This window comes from Trachypithecus francoisi, unplaced genomic scaffold, assembly GCF_009764315.1.
Source record: "Trachypithecus francoisi isolate TF-2019V2 unplaced genomic scaffold, Tfra_2.0 Lachesis_group14, whole genome shotgun sequence".
Classification (NCBI taxonomy): Eukaryota; Metazoa; Chordata; class Mammalia; order Primates; family Cercopithecidae; genus Trachypithecus; species Trachypithecus francoisi.
Window position 1 is genome coordinate 42,799,340 of NW_022681459.1, and position 19,254 is coordinate 42,818,593.

Consider the following 19,254-nt stretch of genomic DNA (forward strand, 5'->3'; position numbering starts at 1 on the left):
TTTTTTTTTTTTTTTTTTTTTTTGAGACGGAGTCTAGCTCTATCGCCCAGGCTGGAGTGCAGTGGCCGGATCTCAGCTCACTGCAAGCTCCGCCTCCGGGGTTCATGCCATTCTCCTGCCTCAGCCTCCCAGGTAGCTGGGACTACAGGCGCCGCCACCTCGCCCAGCTAGTTTTTTTTTTGTAGTTTTTAGTAGAGACGGGGTTTCACCGTGTTAGCCAGGATGGTCTCGATCTCCTGACCTCGTGATCCGCCCGTCTCGGCCTCCCAGAGTGCTAGGATTACAGGCTTGAGCCACCGCGCCCGGCCTAATGTCATTTTTAATACAGAAGGATTTCAAACAGTCTTCACTCCTTCAGGAAAATTTTTTAAAAATATGGTTCATCCAAACTATTTAACTACTGTTAAAAAATAAACACAGCTGGGCGCGGTGGCTCACACCTCTAATCCTAGCACTTTGGGAGGCCAAGGCAGGAAGACTGCTTGGGCTCAGGAGTTTGAGATCAGCCTGGGCAACAGAGAAAGACCCTGTCTCTTTTTATATATAATAATAAATATTTTAAAAACAGAAACAGAAATAAGTACGTTTCAAGTACGATGTGGAAGGAAGCCCATATTGTACAATACCTCTACATTTAAAACTACCAAGTATTATTGAGAGAAATTAAAGATATCCTTTAATATCAAAGGGATATTTGACATTTTGGGCTGGATTATTTAGAAAGAAAAAAATAGATTTTAGAACAAAAAACATTTCTAGAGACAAAGTCCGTAACTGTAATAATAAAACGTTCAATTCACCAAGGGTTGATAATTACAACTTTTAGTCACCTACAACTGACAGAACTAAAGGGAAAATGGAAAATCTACCACCATAGCAGCAAATCTGAACATGTCTCTCTTAGCAAATAATTAGACAAAAAAATTGGAAATGACTGAAAGATTTAAAATACATAATTATTAAGACTGATTAAATGTGAATGGACACGTACAGACCTCCGCACCAACAATTATAGAATATATGTTCTCCTGAAATACACATAAAATATATATATATATATTTCTTGTTGTTGTTGTTGTTGCTCTGTCGCCCAGGCTGGAGTGAAGTGGCGCTATCTTGGCTCACTGCAACCTCTGCCTCCCGGGTTCAAGTGATTCTCCTGCCTTGGCCTCCTGAGTAGCTGGGATTACAGGCACATACCACTATACCCGGTTAATTTTTTTGTACAGACAGGGTTTCGTCATGGTGACCAGGCTGGTCTTGAACTCCTGACATCAGGTGATTCACCCACCTCAGCCTCCCAAAGCACTGGGATTACAGATGTGCACCACTGCGCCCAGCCCTATATATATATATTCTTTAAAACTGATCATGATAGTAGGCCATAACTCAAGTTTCAATGCCATGATGGCTGTGCTTTCTGATGAAACAGAATTAAATTAGTAATTGAAAAGAATTTTTTTTTTTTTTTCTTTTTTTTGAGACAGGGTCTCGCTCTGTCCCCCTAGCTGGAGTGCAGTGGCCGGATCTCAGCTCACTGCAAGCTCCGCCTCCCGGGTTCACGCCATTCTCCTGCCTCAGCCTCCCGGAGTAGCTGGGACTACAGGCGCCCGCTACCTCGATCGGCTAGTTTTTGTATTTTTTAGTAGAGACGGGGTTTCACCATGTTAGCCAGGATGGTCTCGATCTCCTGACCTCGTGATCCGCCCGTCTCGGCCTCCTAAAGTGCTGGGATTACAGGCTTCAGCCACCGCGCCCGGCCGAAAAGAAAATTTTTAAACCTGTAAATATTTGGAAATTAAAAAATAATTTCCAAGTAATTCAAGGGTCAAAGAACATATAAGGAAAATTTTAAAACAACCGAACAAACTGAATAATAATAATTACATATCAAAAAATAGGATAGAGCACGGCACAGTGGTGGGCACCTATAGTCCCAGCCTGTGCTCCTGGCTATTCAGAACCTGAGGCAGGATCACTTCAGTGCAGGAGTTTGAGACTGAAGCCTGCATGATAGTGTCTGCAATTAGACGCTGCACTCCAGCCCGGGCAACACAGCAAGAACCCATCTCTTAAGCAAAACAACAACAACGAAACTAATTTTTTCTCAAGAAAATATTTTTAATATATAACAGCTCATACCCAGCCACCTTGCTGAATGATGTACTCTGCCGAATAGTCCTCCAGGTATGTCACGCCAAACTGCAGCAGTGCACTCAAAGGTTCTTGACCACGTCTTGTCAATTCCAAAAGCATGTGTCGTAGCAAAACCAGAGGCACCAAAATCTTCAATGCAAAGATGAGAGAATAAAAAAACCACACTGAAATTCTTATAATGTGTTTTATATGTTCAACTACTAGAAAATGATACTTAAATGCATCATTAAGGTATTTTATTTTCATTATATAAAGGAAATAAAACAGTAACTTCTATTAGGACTTTTGTGAATACTGCATGTAGGTTTTATAATATAGGGAGGTAGAAATAGTTATTGAAAAGAATTAGGCATGTGTGGCCGGACGTGGTGGCTCAAGCCTGTAATCCCAGCACTTTGGGAGGCTGAGACGGGTGGATCACGAGGTCAGGAGTTCGAGACCATCCTGGCTAACACGGTGAAACCCCCGTCTCTACTAAAAAAATACAAAAAGCTAGCCGGGCGAGGTGGCGGGCGCCTGTAGTCCCAGCTACTCGGGAGGCTGAGACAGGAGAATGGCATAAACCCGGGAGGCGGAGCTTGCAGTGAGCTGAGATCCGGCCACTGCACTCCAGCCGGGGCGACAGAGCGAGACTCCGTTTCAAAAAAAAAAAGAATTAGGCATGTGTGTGCCTGCATGTGTGCGTGAGAAATAACATATATAGAAGGAAATTCACTGATGCATTATTAATTTCTTTTTTCTTTTCTTTTTTTTTTTTTTTTTTTTTTTTTGAGCTGGAGTCTTGCTCTTTGGCCCAGGCAGTGGCGCAATCTCGGCTCACTGCAGCCTCCGCCTCCCAGGTTCAAGCAATTCTCTGCTCAGCCTCCTGAGTAGCTGGGATTACAAGTGTCCACCATGATGCCTGGCTAATTTTTGTATTTTAAGTAGAGACAGGGTTTCACCATGTTGGCCAGGCTGGTCTCAAACTCCTGGCCTCAAGTGACCTGCCCACCTCGGCCTCCCAAAGTGCTGGGATTATGGGCTTGTGCCACTGTGCCCAGCCTGAAGCATTATTTATAATAGCAGAAAACTAGAAAAACAACCCAACAGAGACTAGTTAAATAAATTACCATCATCCAGTAAAATATGCAGCTGTTAAAAAGACTTAGATAGCTTACTACCCAATAACCAGGATTTACTTTAAGTGAAAAAAGGCAAGTTATAAAAGAATACATACAGTACCATTTGTGTAATAAGAACATATACAAACATATATGTTTATATAATCCTACAGTATCTCCAGAAAAATTCGCAAGAAACTGGTAATACTGGTTGCCTAAAAGGAACTAGGTGACTGGCAACAAGGATGAGAGAAAACTTTTATTTTTCAAAGCATATCTTTCTGTACTTTTTTGTACTTTGTACAAAGTGCTTTTATTATTTGAAAATAAGAACTTTTAAAAATTAAGAGCTATCTTGCAAAACTCATCAAAAGTCAAACATAAAAGATGCCATTGGCCGGGCGCGGTGGCTCAAGCCTGTAATCCCAGCACTTTGGGAGGCCGAGACGGGCGGATCACAAGGTCAGGAGATCGAGACCAACCTGGCTAATATGGTGAAACCCTGTCTCTACTTAAAAATACAAAAAACTAGCCGGGCGACGAGGCGGGCGCCTGTAGTCCCAGCTACTCGGGAGGCTGAGGCAGGAGAATGGCGTGAACCCGGGAGGCGGAGCTTGCAGTGAGCTGAGATCCGGCCACTGCACTCCAGCCTGGGTGGAAGAGCGAGACTCGGTCTCAAAAAAAAAAAAAAAAGATGCCATTACAGGGCCGGGCGCGGTGGCTCAAGCCTGTAATCCCAGCACTTTGGGAGGCCGAGACGGGCGGATCACAAGGTCAGGAGATCGAGACCATCCTGGCTAACACGGTGAAACCCCGTCTCTACTAAAAAATACAAAAAAAAAACTAGCCGGGCGAGGTGGCGGGCGCCTGTAGTCCCAGCTACTCGGGAGGCTGAGGCAGGAGAATGGCGTGAACCCGGGAGGCGGAGCTTGCAGTGAGCTGAGATCCGGCCACTGCACTCCAGCCCCGGCGACAGAGTGAGACTCTGTCTCAAAAAAAAAAAAAAAAGAAAAAAAAAAAAGATGCCATTACAATCTACACCTAATATCCATGTGGCTCAACACTTAAAAGTCGTCAAAAATTACAACAGAAACTAACTAGAGTCCCTGTCTTCCTTTAAAAAAAAATGCATATTGAAAAAAACTAAGTATTCAGGTAGCCATGTGCATGCAGTCTGTTTTGTCTAAAACATCAAGAGGTCCATATGCCTGGAAAAGGAATGCAAAAGGAAATGAAACCAATTCCAGTTCCTTGTTAGTAGACTATCAAGGAAATAACCGAGGGACGACAAAATACTTCTGCAGGAGGACAAACAAAAAACAATGAGTTTTATATTTCAAACTAACATTCCTTGGCTTCTAAAGAAAGGAAAAGAAAGCAGCCCTGGGGGAATCTCTATCAAAATCTGAAAGGAAGAATGCAGTGAACACATAATGTCTTTACTTCTTCACATTCTAAAGGCGCTCCAGCCCAAAATATATTGACAACTCCTTCTTAACACTGATGGAGTAGTATAGGGCTATAAAGAAGAACACATTAGGCATTTCCACAATAAGAAAACTTATACTACTACACAAACAAACAAAAACTGTTTATATTTTGCCGTGGGTAGCAGCAGGTAAGGAGTGGCTTATGAACCAGTGGTGCTAATCTGTGTATCAACTTAAAGGCCTGGGATGTCCTGGACTTCAAAACATTCTAATTTCCCATAATAATCCATGATAATATAACATTTTAAAGTTATTCATATTTAAGCTCTATTACCTCTTGGGGAAATGAGTTGCAAATATTTTATGCTTGTTATACAAAATACCACTAAGTTTTATTTGTTCCAAATTTAACTCTTTCATATATCGAAAAGCAGACACCCTTGTTTTACTATGTAAGAATCCAGTGATAAATCTGCAATTCTCTTTCACTCCTGGAAGAGGAGTGAAAAGCCTCACTCACTAGACTTCCAGTCTGAAATCCACTACTGTCTTATTCTCTTTTTCATATGGCTATTGCTCCATTGCAATGCAAAGTGATCCATTTGATCACTTAAGTTCCCTTTTCTGGCTCTTACCTATTCCAATATCTTTCTTGAAATGCAGTAACCACAGTGCAGAAACGTCATTTTTCAGGATGGGCATTTTCTATGTGGTTGGTAATACGCTTCTTGGTGGTACATGCTATGTCAGATGACTCGTTTTTTTTCCCTTCATTCCTCATACAGTTATTAAATGACTACCATATACCAGGCTTACCTATTTGGCATGCTATCTTCAGGGACCTGTATGATGACGTCCAAGGCCACTGTACCATTTAGATTGTCTTTAAGCAGCTAAATCCTAAGAGGATTTACACATAATCCTACACACAAAGCTCCATGAGTTAATTCTACAACTGACCTCCATCAATTTGACATTTTACCATCCACAAGAATTTTACATAATCTGCACAACTGATTTTTTTTGGACTCTTCCCTCCCATATTATTTTTTTAAATGTTAAAAGAAAACTAGATCCCCAGGCATCCACTCCTAGAAGAACCCACGATTCACATGTCTAGGTCTAAAAAGTCAGCAAACAGTTTTATCTTTGATTCTTTCTCAAAAGTCATTTCCTTACTGGATAACAGTAATCCCCACATCATATATAATTTTTTTTTCTTCAACTGTTTTTGCAGTGAAATGCTAAAGTATTTTTGGCCATCAAAACAGATTACCTCCACTGGCTTACCTTTATCCACACACTTATTTAATCTCCTGACATCTTTTCAAACACTATGTGGTCTCTTTAACAGGTTAGACCTACTTAAATTCAGTGACATTATCCTTTTATTAAAGAATATATGAGCTTGCTTGGTATAGAAATGAAGCATACTAACTTACAGCTCTGAGAGTCCCTTTGATTACAATGAATATTTATGATAACAGTGACATAGTTTGCTCCACCAATCTATTTAATCCTTCTGTGACTTAACAGTTCTAATAAAAATCATATTCTACAAATTTTATCTGTACCAAATTCACTGATTAGGTTTGTCTTTGATTTGTGTGCTTCAAAATACAGTGTAAGAGACAACCAGATATTATATGTCACCCAGTGTGATGCAATAGGAAATAGATAAAACCACCCATTAGGTATTCTTGCCAAAAAGATTGAACCTGAATCTGATCAGGAAGGAAATACAGACACAGAAGAACATGTTAAGTGATATCTCAGTGATATAGTCAATAAAATCCAGAAATTAGAAAATTTTACAGGAAAAATAACTTGTAACTAAATTCAAGAGAGGAAAAAAAGAGGGAGGATAAGTCTACATATTAAAAGAGACTTCAGGAACATATTATTTACTCCATTTATTTGAAATGTCCAGAACAGACAAATTCATTAAGACAGAAAGTACAGTCATTGTTGTCACTGTTGCCGGGGGCTGGGAGGAGCAGGAAAGGAAATGGGGAGTAACTACTAATAGGTGGAGTGACTACTAATAGGTATGGGCTTTCTTTTCTTTTTTTTCTGAAACAGTCTGGCGCTGTTGCGCAGGCTGGAATACAGTGGCACAATCTCGGCTCACTGCAACCTCCACCTCCTAGGCTCAAGCCATCCTCCCACCTCAGCCTCCCAAATAGCTCAGAATACAGGTGCGCACCACCATGTCTGGCTTTTTTTTTCTTTTTTTTTTTTTTTTTTTTGAGACGGAGTCTTGCTCTGCCGCCCAGGCTGGAGTGCAGTGGCCGGCTCTCAGCTCACTGCAAGCTCCGCCTCCCGGGTTCACGCCATTCTCCTGTCTCAGCCTCCCGAGTAGCTGGGACTACAGGCGCCCGCCTGGTCGCCCGGCTAGTTTTTTTTTGTATTTTTTAGTAGAGACGGGGTTTCACCGTATTAGCCAGGATGGTCTTTTTTTTTCTTAAGAGACAGGGTCTTGCTATGTTGCCCAGGCTGTCTCGAACTCCTGGGCTCAAGTGATCATCCCGCCTCGGCCTCCCAAAGTGCTAAGATTACAGGTGTGAGCTACTGTACTGCATCCAGCCCTTTATAAAATATATTTCAGGCCGGGTAGGGTGGTTCATGCGTGTAATCCCAGCACTTTGGTAGGACAAGGCAGGCAGATCACCTGAGGTCAGAAGTTTGAGACCAGCCTGGCCAACATGGCGAACCCTGTCTCTACTAAAATTACAAAAATTAGCTGGGTGTAATGGTGGGCACCTGCAAGCCCAGCTACTTGGAAGGCTGAGGCAGGAGAACTGCTTGAACCCGGGAGGCAGAGGCTGCAGTGAGCCGAGATTGCACCACTGTACTCCAGGCTGGGCAACAAAGTGAGACTCCAACAACAACAACAAAAAGGCTGGGCATAGTGGCTCACACTTGTAATCCCAGCAATTTGGGAGGTTGAAGTGAGTGGTGGATCACAAGGTCAGGAGTTCGAGACCAGCCTGGTCAACACAGTGAAACCCCATCTCTACTGAGAATACAAAAATTAGCTGGGCGTGGTAGCGGGTACCTATAATCCCAGCTATTCGGGAGGCTGAAGCAGGAGAACTGCTTGAACTTGGGAGGCAGAGGCTGCAGTGAGCCAAAATCATGCCACTGCACCTCAGCCTGGGCGACAGAGTGAGACTCCATCTCAAAAATAAATAAATAAATAAAATAAATCTATTTCAAATGTCTATATCAGAGAGAATATTTTCTCTTATTCCAAAAAACAAGGCAAATAGATATCTTAACAAATTATGTACTGATAGGTAACATACTAATATTCTATTAATAGTGACTACTTGAGAATAAGGTGTTAAAGCTAATAGCTGCTGTTTACTGAGCTTTACTATGGTGCCTGATAATATATGCTTAATAAGTACTGAACATTTATTATCTCATTTAATTCTAATAAAACTTACGAGGTTAGTATTATTGTTTCCCATTTCACAAATGAGAAAACTAAGATTCAGAGACCTTCCTAAAACAAACCTGCACATACATGTCCCCTGAATCTAAAATAAAAGTTGAAAAATTTTTTTTTTTTGAGACGGAGTTTCACTCTTGTTGCCCAGGCTGGAATGCAATGGCACAATCTTGGCTCACTGCAACCTCCGACTCCCAGGTTCAAGCGATTCTCCTGCCTCAACCTCCTGAGTAGCTGGGACTACAGGCATGTATGACCATGCCCGGCTAATTTTGTATTTTTAGTAGAGACTGGGTTTCTCCATGTTGGTCAGGCTGGTTGTGAACTCCCAACCTCAGGTGATCCGCCCACCTTGGCCTCCCAGAGTGCTGGGATTACAGGCATGAGCCACTGCACCCGGCCGAAATTTTTTTTTTTTTTTTTTTTTTTTGAGACGGAGTCTTGCTCTGTCGCCCAGGCTGGAGTGCAGTGGCTGGATCTCAGCTCACTGCAAGCTCCGCCTCCCGGGTTCACGCCATTCTCCTGCCTCAGCCTCCCGAGCAGCTGGGACTACAGGCGCCCACCACCACGCCTGGCTAGTTTTTTGTATTTTTTTAGTAGAGACGGGGTTTCACCGTGTTAGCCAGGATGGTCTCAATCTCCTGACCTCGTGATCTGCCCGTCTCAGCCTCCCAAAGTGCTGGGATTACAGGCTTGAGCCACTGCGCCCGGCTTTTTTTTTTTTTTTTTAAAAGAGAGCCTGCCCACAGACATACATCCTGTCCATGGCAAAGCTAAAATCTGAAACAAGTTTGGTTATGTATCTAATATACATCAATTAGGTACATAAGGTCACATGTCTGACTCATGACAGACAATTCTGCATAGAGGTAGGTGTCTGTAACAGTAACAGTCCTGAATTTTCTCATCTCCAGCACTGTATCCCTCAGGGCTGCCCTTCTTTCTCATATTGCACTGAGCCACCCCACACTGCATCCCCCTACACGCTGCCTTCTCAAGGTGCTAAGCAGATAATACAGTCTAAGATAGTAGATAAGCAATATGTACAGTGGAAAAAACAGAAGCTAGAATCAGATCTTAGTTCTAGTGTTGGTTCCAATATTTACTGGTCAAGGGATTCTAGGCAAGTCATTGAACTTTTCTTTCTGATTACCTACCTAACTAGCTAAATAATAATAAAATCTATTCTGTCTTCTGCAAAGGATGGTTGGGATGCTCAAATGGTACGTGACACGAGACACTGTGTAAGTTATAAAACATCAATGGTATTATTTATCTGAGAGAACAGGAAGAGGCTACCTCGCAAGTGAAGTCTTTATTCTTCTTCCCCAAACACAATCACATGTTAATAAATATATAACCTTCTGGAGATAAATGGCATATCTAACACAGAGAAATGAAGAAATGATGGGAAAATTGGGACAGAAAGGAAGGGGCCATACTATAGGACCATAATTTTGAGCCAAGCAGAACCTTGCAGCATTAATCAAAAAACCAGTTATTTAACCAAAAATATCCACTTAACATAGATTTGCGCATTAAAGTACGAGCTCTAACAGTTTTCTGCTGCATGATGCTAGCAATTCCTCCTATATTTTATCATTAACACACTAAAATCTTTTAAGAGAAAAGATCATTGTGATGATACCTTATTCCAGCCGCTGGCATGAACTGTGGTCTCCAGTGTACATTCCCGAAATGCCTGATATGTCACTGGCCTGTAGAGATTTTTTTAAAAGTCTGTGTCACAAAGAAGGAAAATTCTGTATTTCCAGATGAATAAATATACAATCACTATTCTTGAACTTTTTGCGAAAGTGACAAGGATTATTCAACATACTGTTTTGTACAAAATGTGGCTTTTCACACTGGTATGCACTTTTTTCAAGCATTCTATAAGCTGTGATACCTGCTTGGGAAATAGTTAATAACATAACAAGATAAATGTATATTCTAGTAATTTTTTGGTAACTGCTTGGAACTTAAAGGATAGGATTTTTATGCTGCAAAGAAATACCTGAATTATTAATACAGGATAAAATAATAACAAATAAAAATGATCTCATAAGTACAATGAAAACCAGAATTTTAACTTTTCTTAAATGCAAAAAATCTAAAATATTTTAAAACTAAAGAGACATGTCACTGGAAGACTCTTCATACAGAGGAGACAAGAGTTGAAATCAATATCGCAATAAATTTAGTCCAATTTTTAAATTTTTAATTAAAAAAAATTTTTTGGGCCGGGCACAGTGGCTCATGCCTGTAATCCCAGCACTTTGAGAGGCCGAGGCGGGTGGATCACGAAGTCAGGAGATCAAGACCATCCTGGCCAACATGGTGAAACCCCGTCTCTACTAAAATACAAAATATTAGCCAGGCGTGGTGGTGTGTGCCTATAGTCCCAGCTACTCGGGAGGCTAAGGCAGGGGAATCGCTTGAACCAGGGAGGCGGAGACTGCAGTAAGCCAACATTGTACCACTGCACTTCAGCCTGGTGACAGTGTGAGACTCCATCTCAATAAAAAACAAAACAAAACAAAACTTTGTTTTTTTTTGAAATGGAGTCACCTACATTGCCCAGGCTGGTCTCAAACTCCTTGGGCTCAACTGATACCTCCCACCTTAGCCTCAGTGCCAGCTGGGATTACAGGCCTGTCCCACCACCCCGAGCTGGAGTCCTATTTTTAACTTGGATTATTATGATACCAGGGTAGAGAGATAAGCCTTTCTGATTATTTCTATGTAAGTCCTAGTCATACCCAAAACTCGAATCATTGATAACACTCACTCATTTCTTGAGTATAAAGAAAGTACTTCAAGTACTTTATTTTAAGCACGGTTTCATGTGTAAATTTTAAAAACAAAAGACTTGGGACCAACTAACATATGAAGGCATCAATTGCTCAGATAATAGATTTAAAATTAATTAAAATCTATTAATTAAAAATTAACAGATTAAAAATTTACCTTCCCTCCCTTTGGGCAAAATATTAACAAACATGTAAGAAAGAATGGGCTGGGTGCAGTGGCTCACGCCTGTAATCCCAACACTTTGGGAGGCCAAGGCAGGTGGATCACTTGAGGTCAGGAGTTCAAGACCAGCCTGACCAACATGACAAAACCCCATCTCTACTAAAAATACAAAAATTAGAAAACAAAATACAAAAATTAGCCTGGCATAGTGACACGTGCCTGTAATCCCAGTTGCTCAGGAGGCTGAGGCAGGAGAATGGCTTGAACTGAGGAGGTAGAGGTTGCAGTTGAGCCGAGACTGCGACACTGCACTCCAGCCTGGGCAACAAGAGCAAAACTCCATCTCAAATTAAAAAAAAAGAAAAAGAAAAAGAAAGAAAAGAAGGAGTCTTGCTTTTGTAGGGTTTTTTTTTGTTGTTGTTGTTGTTTTTTTGTTTTTGTTTTTGTTTTTGTTTTTTTGAGGCAGAGTCTCGCTCTGTCTCCCGGACTGGAGTGCAGTGGCCGGATCTCAGCTCACTGCAAGCTCCGCCTCCCGGGTTCACGCCATTCTCCTGCCTCAGCCTCCCGAGTAGCTGGGACTACAGGCGCCCGCCACCTCGCCCGGCTAGTTTTTGTATTTTTAGTAGAGACGGGGTTTCACCGTGTTAGCCAGGATGGTCTCGATCTCCTGACCTCGTGATCCACCCGTCTCGGCCTCCCAAAGTGCTGGGATTACAGGCTTGAGCCACCGTGCCCGGCCAACTTTTGTAGGGTTTTAAAATCCCACCCCAAAGGCATTTTTCTGCTCTGACCATTGTGGCCTATGACCTCCCTAGTTTAAGAATATTTAAGATTGATAATAGCTACCACTTATTGTTAGCCTATTATGTTAGGTTTTAATATTTTATATATTTATATTTATATTACATATTATCATATCACATATTTGAAAACCAAAGCTCAGAAAAGCTAAGAAATTACCCCAAACCCATATAGCTGGAAAGCAGCAAGGCAGGAATTCACACTCAGTTAGATCTGGTATCAAAGCCATTACACTACTTCATTTCAAGTTAAGATTCTGACACATGCCATGACAATGTCTTCACGTCACATGTGGCTAATGAGCACTAGAAATGTGGCCGGTGTGCTGAAGGTATAGTATACACACTAGACTTCAATGAGGAAGAAAAAACAATCAAGATAGCTCAGCAATTTTTTGTACTGAAGACATGTTGAAATATTTTAGATGTACTGAGCTAAATAAAATATTAAAAATTTTAAATTTCATTTTACTTTTTTACATGGCTGCTAGTTTTTAATTACATATTAAAACTACATTATATGTGACTTGCATTGAACAGCACTGGTCCAGATATTTCAGAAAAGAATCCTGATGACACAGGTATCATTCTTTCCCCTAAGTCTGTTTCAAATCAATACTACAGTGATGCTGAAAGGAAATGCGATACCAGAGATGGCCTCTATAATAATGAAATATATACAGCATACACTATCTTCCTGACATCACCTTCCCATTAAAGTGAGCCCAGTACTTTTCAGATGCCTTGGGCTAAGTAGCAGATTTGTGTAAAACTTGAACTTCAGCAGATACTACACAGTCTACCTACCTATATTCTCCCTGAAGCTTTACTTGCATATATCAGTCCCTTCACTTCCTTTCCTGAACTGTTTGGTGCTGCTGGGGGTCACAGTAGTCCTTACTGGTTGTTTGTCTACCATGCTAAAGAATTTTAGCATCGTTCTGAATGAAACATGATTTGAAACATTATATACACAGACATATATGCACAAAAAAATGCAGCAGATTAAAACATTCAAAGGAAATCAAATACATAGAAAAGTAAGTAGCTAAATAACCAATCCTACCTAGTGACTTATTACAATAGAGCGAAGAAGAAAAGAGCGAGGCAGGACACCTTTTTGAAACAGATGTTCTGTAAGAAGCGTTCAATATTAACTTCCTACATTAAAACCTTTTGAAAGAATCAGTTGTATTTTCTACCTACAATATTGCCTTCAACCTTTATAATGCTTCTAGTTTATCATCCATTAGTTATTTTCTTTTTTTTTTTTTTTTTGTTGAGACGGAGTCTTGCTCTGTCGCCCAGGCTGGAGTGCAGTGGCCGGATCTCAGCTCACTGCAAGCTCCACCTCCTGGGTTTACGCCATTCTCCTGCCTCAGCCTCCTGAGTAGCTGGGACTACAGGCGCCCGCCACCTCGCCCGGCTGGTTTGTTTGTATTTTTTTAGTAGAGACGGGGTTTCACCATGTTAACCAGGATGGTCTCGATCTCCTGACCTCGTGATCCGCCCGTCTCGGCCTCCCAAAGTGCTGGGATTACAGGCTTGAGCCACCGCGCCCGGCCTCATTAGTTATTTTCAAGTAACAGAGCTTAAAACTTCTAAAAACAGATTTCTGGAAAAAAAAAAAAGAGAGACCTGACTTTGATACATAACCAATTTCAAAAATAACTCTATCAAGATTTGGGAAAAAAATAAACACTCGTCCAAGCCAATTCTCCTTTAAATAGAATTTGCCGTGATAAGACATCAATTTTTTCCTATAGATCATAAAAAGGACTTCAGAAACAAAACTTCAAAAAAGTTACATACCACTGTTTTTTGAAGAGCTTATACTATACCATAAAGTTAAAACTAACACATGGAGAATTGAAATATTAAGGGTGACATGGTTTGCTCCAAGCCAAAGTCTGTATCAAATTTGGAAAAAGATTCTTCGTTTTTTTTTTTTTTTTGAGAGAAGAGTCTCGCTCCGTTGCCCAGGCTGGAGTGCAGTGGCGCAATCTCGGCTCACTGCAAGCTCTGCCTCCCGGGTTCACACCATTCTCCTGCCTCAGCCTCCTGAGTGGCTGGGACTACAGGTGCCCGCCACCACACTGGGCTAATTTTTTTATATTTTTAGTAGAGACGGGGGTTTCATCGTGTTAGCCAGGATGGTCTCGATCTCCTGACCTTGTGATCTACCCGCCTCGGCTTCCCAAAGTGCTGGAATTACAGGCATGAGCCACCGCGCCCAGCCAGGGAAAAGATTCTTTTGTCTGCACCTTTCACTTCATTATTTTACTCCTGGTCCTGATAACTTTTACATTTTTGTGGGGAGAGGAGCGAAGCAGCAAATTTCTTTCTTTAAGTCTTACATGTAACCTCAGAATAGAAAATATATGAAAGTCCACGTGCTCTGGTTTAAGAAGAGTGGAAGAATAAATAAATAAATAAGGCACAGCATAATGGCTTACACCTGTAATCTTAGCACTTTGGGAAGGCTGAGGTGGGAGAGTTGCTTGAGACCAGGAGTTACAAGACTAGTCTGGGCAACGCAGTGAGACCCTGTCTCTACAAACAATTTAAAATAAATAAATAAGTAAGAAAGAAGAGTGGAGAGGCCCTAATGAGCTCAACCCACTCACTATTCCTCACTTCTTCAGGACCCCTGCAGCACCTCAGTGCCTAAGGCTCCATAGAACACTTTTTGAAAACTGCTGTAAATCCAAATTATTTCCCAACACCCATATACTTCTCTCCACATTTATATTTAAGTTTTACTATATATTAGGTTAAGAAAATCCAAATACAACTTTTGAAATTTTTATTTTTAGAGACAAGGTCTTGCTCCGTTGCCCAGGCTGGAGTGCCACAGTGGTGTGATCATAGCTCACTGCAGCCTCAAACTACTGGGCTCAAGCGATCCTCCCACCTCAACCTCCCAAGTGGCTAGGACTACAGGAACATGCCACCACACTGGCTAATTTTCTAACAAATTGCTTTGTAGACGCAGGGTCTGGCTATGTTGCCCAGGCTGGTCATCAACTCCTGGCCTCAAGCCATCCTCCCGCCTGGACCTCCCAAAGTACTGAGATTACCAAATACGATTTCATTTCACTGTTTAAGCATAACTAGTATTTTTACATTTGCTCATTTCACAATACTATGCAGCAAAAATTCAAATTCTCCTAAAACCCAAATTACTTTCTTCTAACAAATGGTAATCGATATATACTTTGCTTATATTAAAATTTAAAAAAAAATTTTTTTTTCTTTCAGATGGAGTCTCCCTCTGTCACCTAGGTTGGAGTGCAATGGCATGATCTTGGCTCACTGCACCCTCCACCTCCTGGGTTCAAGCGATACTCCTGCCTAAGCCTCCCGAGTAGCTGGGATAATAGGCACCTGCAACCATGCTCAGCTAATTTTTGTATTTTTACTAGAGATGGGGTTTCACCATGTTGGCCAGGCTGGTCTCCAACTCCTCACCTCCAGTGATCCCCCCGCCTCAGCCTCCCAAAGTACTGGGATTACAGGCTGATTTTTAATATTTATAATAAATGATTTGGTTCTAATACTTTCCTTATTACTAGCTTCTTGCCTTTAGCTTTAATATGGTCAGAACCATAGCTAGGAGAGAAGTTCCTTCTGTAAGAATGTAGAAGCAGTTCCAAGGGCAGATGTGCAACCCTCAAGTTGAACAACTTCTGGGATACAGATGTAATTTTTTGGGTTTTTTTTGTTTGTTTGTTTTTTGAGATGGAGTCTTGCTCTGTCACCCAGGTTGGAGTGTAGTGGCGCGATCTCGGCTCACTGCAACCTCTGCCTCCCGGGTTCAAGCAATCCTTCTCCCTCAGTCTCCCAAGTAGCTGGGACTACAGGCACACGCCACCACGCCCAGCTAATATTTGTATTTTTAGTAGAGATGAGGTTTCACCATACTGGCCAGGCTGGTCTTGAACTCCTGACCTCATGATCCGCCCACCTTGGCTTCCCAAAGTGCTGGGATTACAGGCGTGAGCCACCGCACCCGGTCAACACTGTGTTAAATACAGAATTCTAAAATACAGATACAGTGGTTAATCCCACATTAAAATGCACAAAACCCTAGTCATTATATTCATGTCGCCACTAGAGGAAAGAGCAGTAAAAAGTGGTCGGGGGAAGTGTAACTTGTATTTACAACTTGGTAAAAGCATTCGTTGAAACCTGACAGCTCAACATGTAAATACAAATTAACAAATCTATGTTGGAATAGCTAAATCACTCCTATAAAGCAAAACTGTCGTTCAAAACACAAAGATGCTTTGGGAAAGCAAGTGAAGAAAATGTAAAGAAAACTGAGGAAAGAAGTGACACTGTTCACCTAAAACACAGCCCTAACCAATCCAGTGCTGCATGAGAGATCCAGAGCCTAACACTGTTCACCTAAAACACAGCCCTAACCAATCCTGCACCGCATGAGAGATCCAGAGCCTACTTAAAGAAGCACATCCCACTCAGCAGTGTAACTCACTGGCTCAGGAGCATTTGCAATGCTGTATGGAGAGGCTCTTTCAGTTCCTGGGACACTTTTTCTCCAAGATGGGCCAAGCAGTCTTCCATTGAGCTTTCTGGATTGGCAGGGCTGAACACTGGAGAAGTATGACGGTCAAAGCCTGTGCTGGTGAAGGCTGAAGACAGGACAAAAGAAAAACCTAATATAATAAACAATATCTATAAAATTAGTCGGGTGTGGTGGTGCATGCCTGCAATCCCAGCTACTCAGGAGCCTGAGGCAGGAGAATCGCTTGAACCCGGGAGGCAGAGGTTGTGATGAGCCGAGATCACGCCATTGCCCTCCAGCCTGGGCAACAAGAGTGAAACTCCGTCTCAAAAAACAAACAAACAAACAAAAAAACAATAATATCAAAAGTTGTGCTATAAAAGGCCACAGGATTAAGACACCCACTGTCAGGAACAAGCTAATCATTACCAGCCACTTAAAAAGGTCGGGTAATCATTGTGAACATTAATCTTTGTTGGCACGTAAACACTGTTAGGTCAAAAATTTAGAGGTTCTTTTAGGTTTTAATGAAAAAGCTTAGTTTTTAAGAGAAAAGAAACAACGAAACTGACATGCTATAATAAGCTAATCAATTTAGTTTATGATTACTGACCAACAAGTATAAGAATGATAAACGAAAGGCAATTCCTGGCTCTATTATCCCTCTCTTAAAATTTTGTTTTTAAGATTTTGTTTTACATTTATAAAAGTGGCACTTAATCAGATTCTAATCATCCTCAGAGGATGAATCTATTGCTTTCATTTCCTTATTAAAATAAACTTTCAACCTTAATATTACTACACATAGATAAATTTTAAAACTATTATATGAAGATTATACAAACAAATATAAAAGTTGAACCAGAAGCTGTGCACAGGGGCTCATGCCTGTAATCCCAGCATTTTGGGAGGTCGAGGTGTGCAGATGGTTTGAGTCCAGGGGTTCGAGACCAGCCTGGGCAACATGGCAAAACCACATCTCTACTAAAAATACAAAACATTAAGGCCTGGCGCAGTGGCTCATGCCTGTAATCCCAGCACTTTGGGAGGCCAAAGCTGGGCAGATCACCTGAGGTCAGGAGTTCGAGACCAGCTTGACCAACATAGGGAAACCCTGACTCTACTAAAAATACAAAAATTAGCCGGGCGTGATGGTGCATGCCTATAATCCCAGCTACTCAGGAGAATCGCTTGAACCTAGGAGATGGAGGTTGCAGTGAGCCAAGATCGTGCCATTGCACTCCAGCCTGGGCAACAAGAGTGAAACTCCTTCTCAAAAAAAAAAAGGGCCAGGCATGGTGGCTCACGCCTGTAATCCCAACACTTTGGGAGGCCGAAGTGGGCGGATCACGAGGTCAGGAGATTGAGACCATCCTGACTAACACGGTGAAACCCCATCTCTACTAAAAATACAACAAATTAGCTGGGCGTGGTGGCGGGAGCCTGTAATCCCAGCTACTCAGGAGGCTGAGGCAGGAGAATGGCATGAATCTGGGAGGCAGAGCTTGCAGTGAGCCGAGATTGTGCCACTGCACTCCAGCTTGGGCGACAGAGCAAGACTCCATCTCAAAAAAAAAAAAAAAAAATTAGCTGGGTGCGGTGGTTGACGCCTATAGTCCCAGCTACTTGGGGGGCTAAAGTGGGAGGACTGCTTGAGCCCGGGAGGTCAGGAGTTCAAGACCAGCTTGACCAACATGGGGAAACCCTGACTCTACTAAAAATACAAAAATTAGCCAGGCGTGATGGTGCATGCCTGTAATCCCAGCTACTCAGGAGAATCGCTTGAACCTAGGAGATGGAGGTTGCAGTGAGCCCTGATCATGACACTGCACACTGCACTCCAACCTGGGCAACAAAGTGAGACTCTGTCTCCCAAAACAATAACCAAATTAATTAAATAAAAATAAAATAGGGAGGGGGGAGGGATTGCATTGGGAGTTATACCTGATGTAAATGCCGAGTTGATGGGTGCTGACAAGTTGATGGGTGCAGCACACCAACATGGCACAAGTATACATATGTAACAAACCTGCACGTTATGCACATGTACCCTAGAACTTAAAGTATAATAATAATTTTAAAAAAGTAAAATAAATAAATAAATAAAATAAAACTTGAACCCAGAAAAAGCAGTCATAACTTGTTGTAGAGACTTAACCATTCCCTAACTGCAGGAAGAGCAAGCAGAGTAACTTTTGTTCCAGAGTACAAATGGGATGCAAGGAATAAACTACCAGGAAAGCAGGCAGCTCGCACCCACTCCCAAGATTTAGCCATCATCTGCATACAATACTTACTAATCTAAGGCTTACTCCTATAAGGCTGCACATTTTACTACAGAGTTAAGTATGTATTTCTTTATAAAGTGCTTGCCTCCAAGAAAGATGCAAATGGCTGCGAAGTGCACAAATACTTTGTTGTTTGAGCAAGCTGGAGAGCATCTATTTTAATGGTCTAGCTTAGATAATATGGGGTTCAATAAGTGAATGTATTTAAACCTTTTGTTACTCTCTTCTTTCTACCTTTTTTGCCCATTTTACTATGCAGGAGTGCTATTACCAGAATATACATGAAGAGAATCAGAAATTTAATCGCTTTAAAATGTTGATAAAGAAATACAATGGCTGTGCGTGGTGCTTCACACCTGTAATCCCAGCACTTTGGGAGGCTGAGGCGGGTGGATCACAAGGTCAGGAGATTGAGACCAGCCTGACCAACATGAAACCCCATCTCTATTAAAAATACAAAAATTAGCCAGGCATGGTGGCGGGCGCCTATAATCCCAGCTACTCAGGAGGCTAAGGCA

At 41.7% G+C, this 19,254-nt stretch overlaps 1 protein-coding gene across 13 annotated transcripts in view; it reads right to left on the reverse strand.

The window, feature by feature from the left end:
• The window catches only part of BCL2L13 (BCL2 like 13), a 105,695-nt gene that overhangs the window by 29,402 nt on the left and 57,039 nt on the right, over positions 1-19,254 (reverse strand). For 5 of the 13 annotated variants that reach the window (XM_033233006.1, XM_033233008.1, XM_033233009.1 and 2 more), the window contains 3 exons: positions 16,419-16,575; positions 9,793-9,862; positions 2,143-2,286 (listed from right to left, as the gene is read on the reverse strand). In XM_033233006.1, coding sequence (XP_033088897.1) covers positions 2,143-2,286; positions 9,793-9,862; positions 16,419-16,575 — 371 coding nt within the window. Of the gene's footprint in view, positions 1-2,142; positions 2,287-9,792; positions 9,863-12,727; positions 12,862-16,418; positions 16,576-19,254 lie in introns of all 13 variants that reach the window. The other 8 variants (XR_004442336.1, XM_033233013.1, XM_033233015.1 and 5 more) reach the window with 5 other exon arrangements.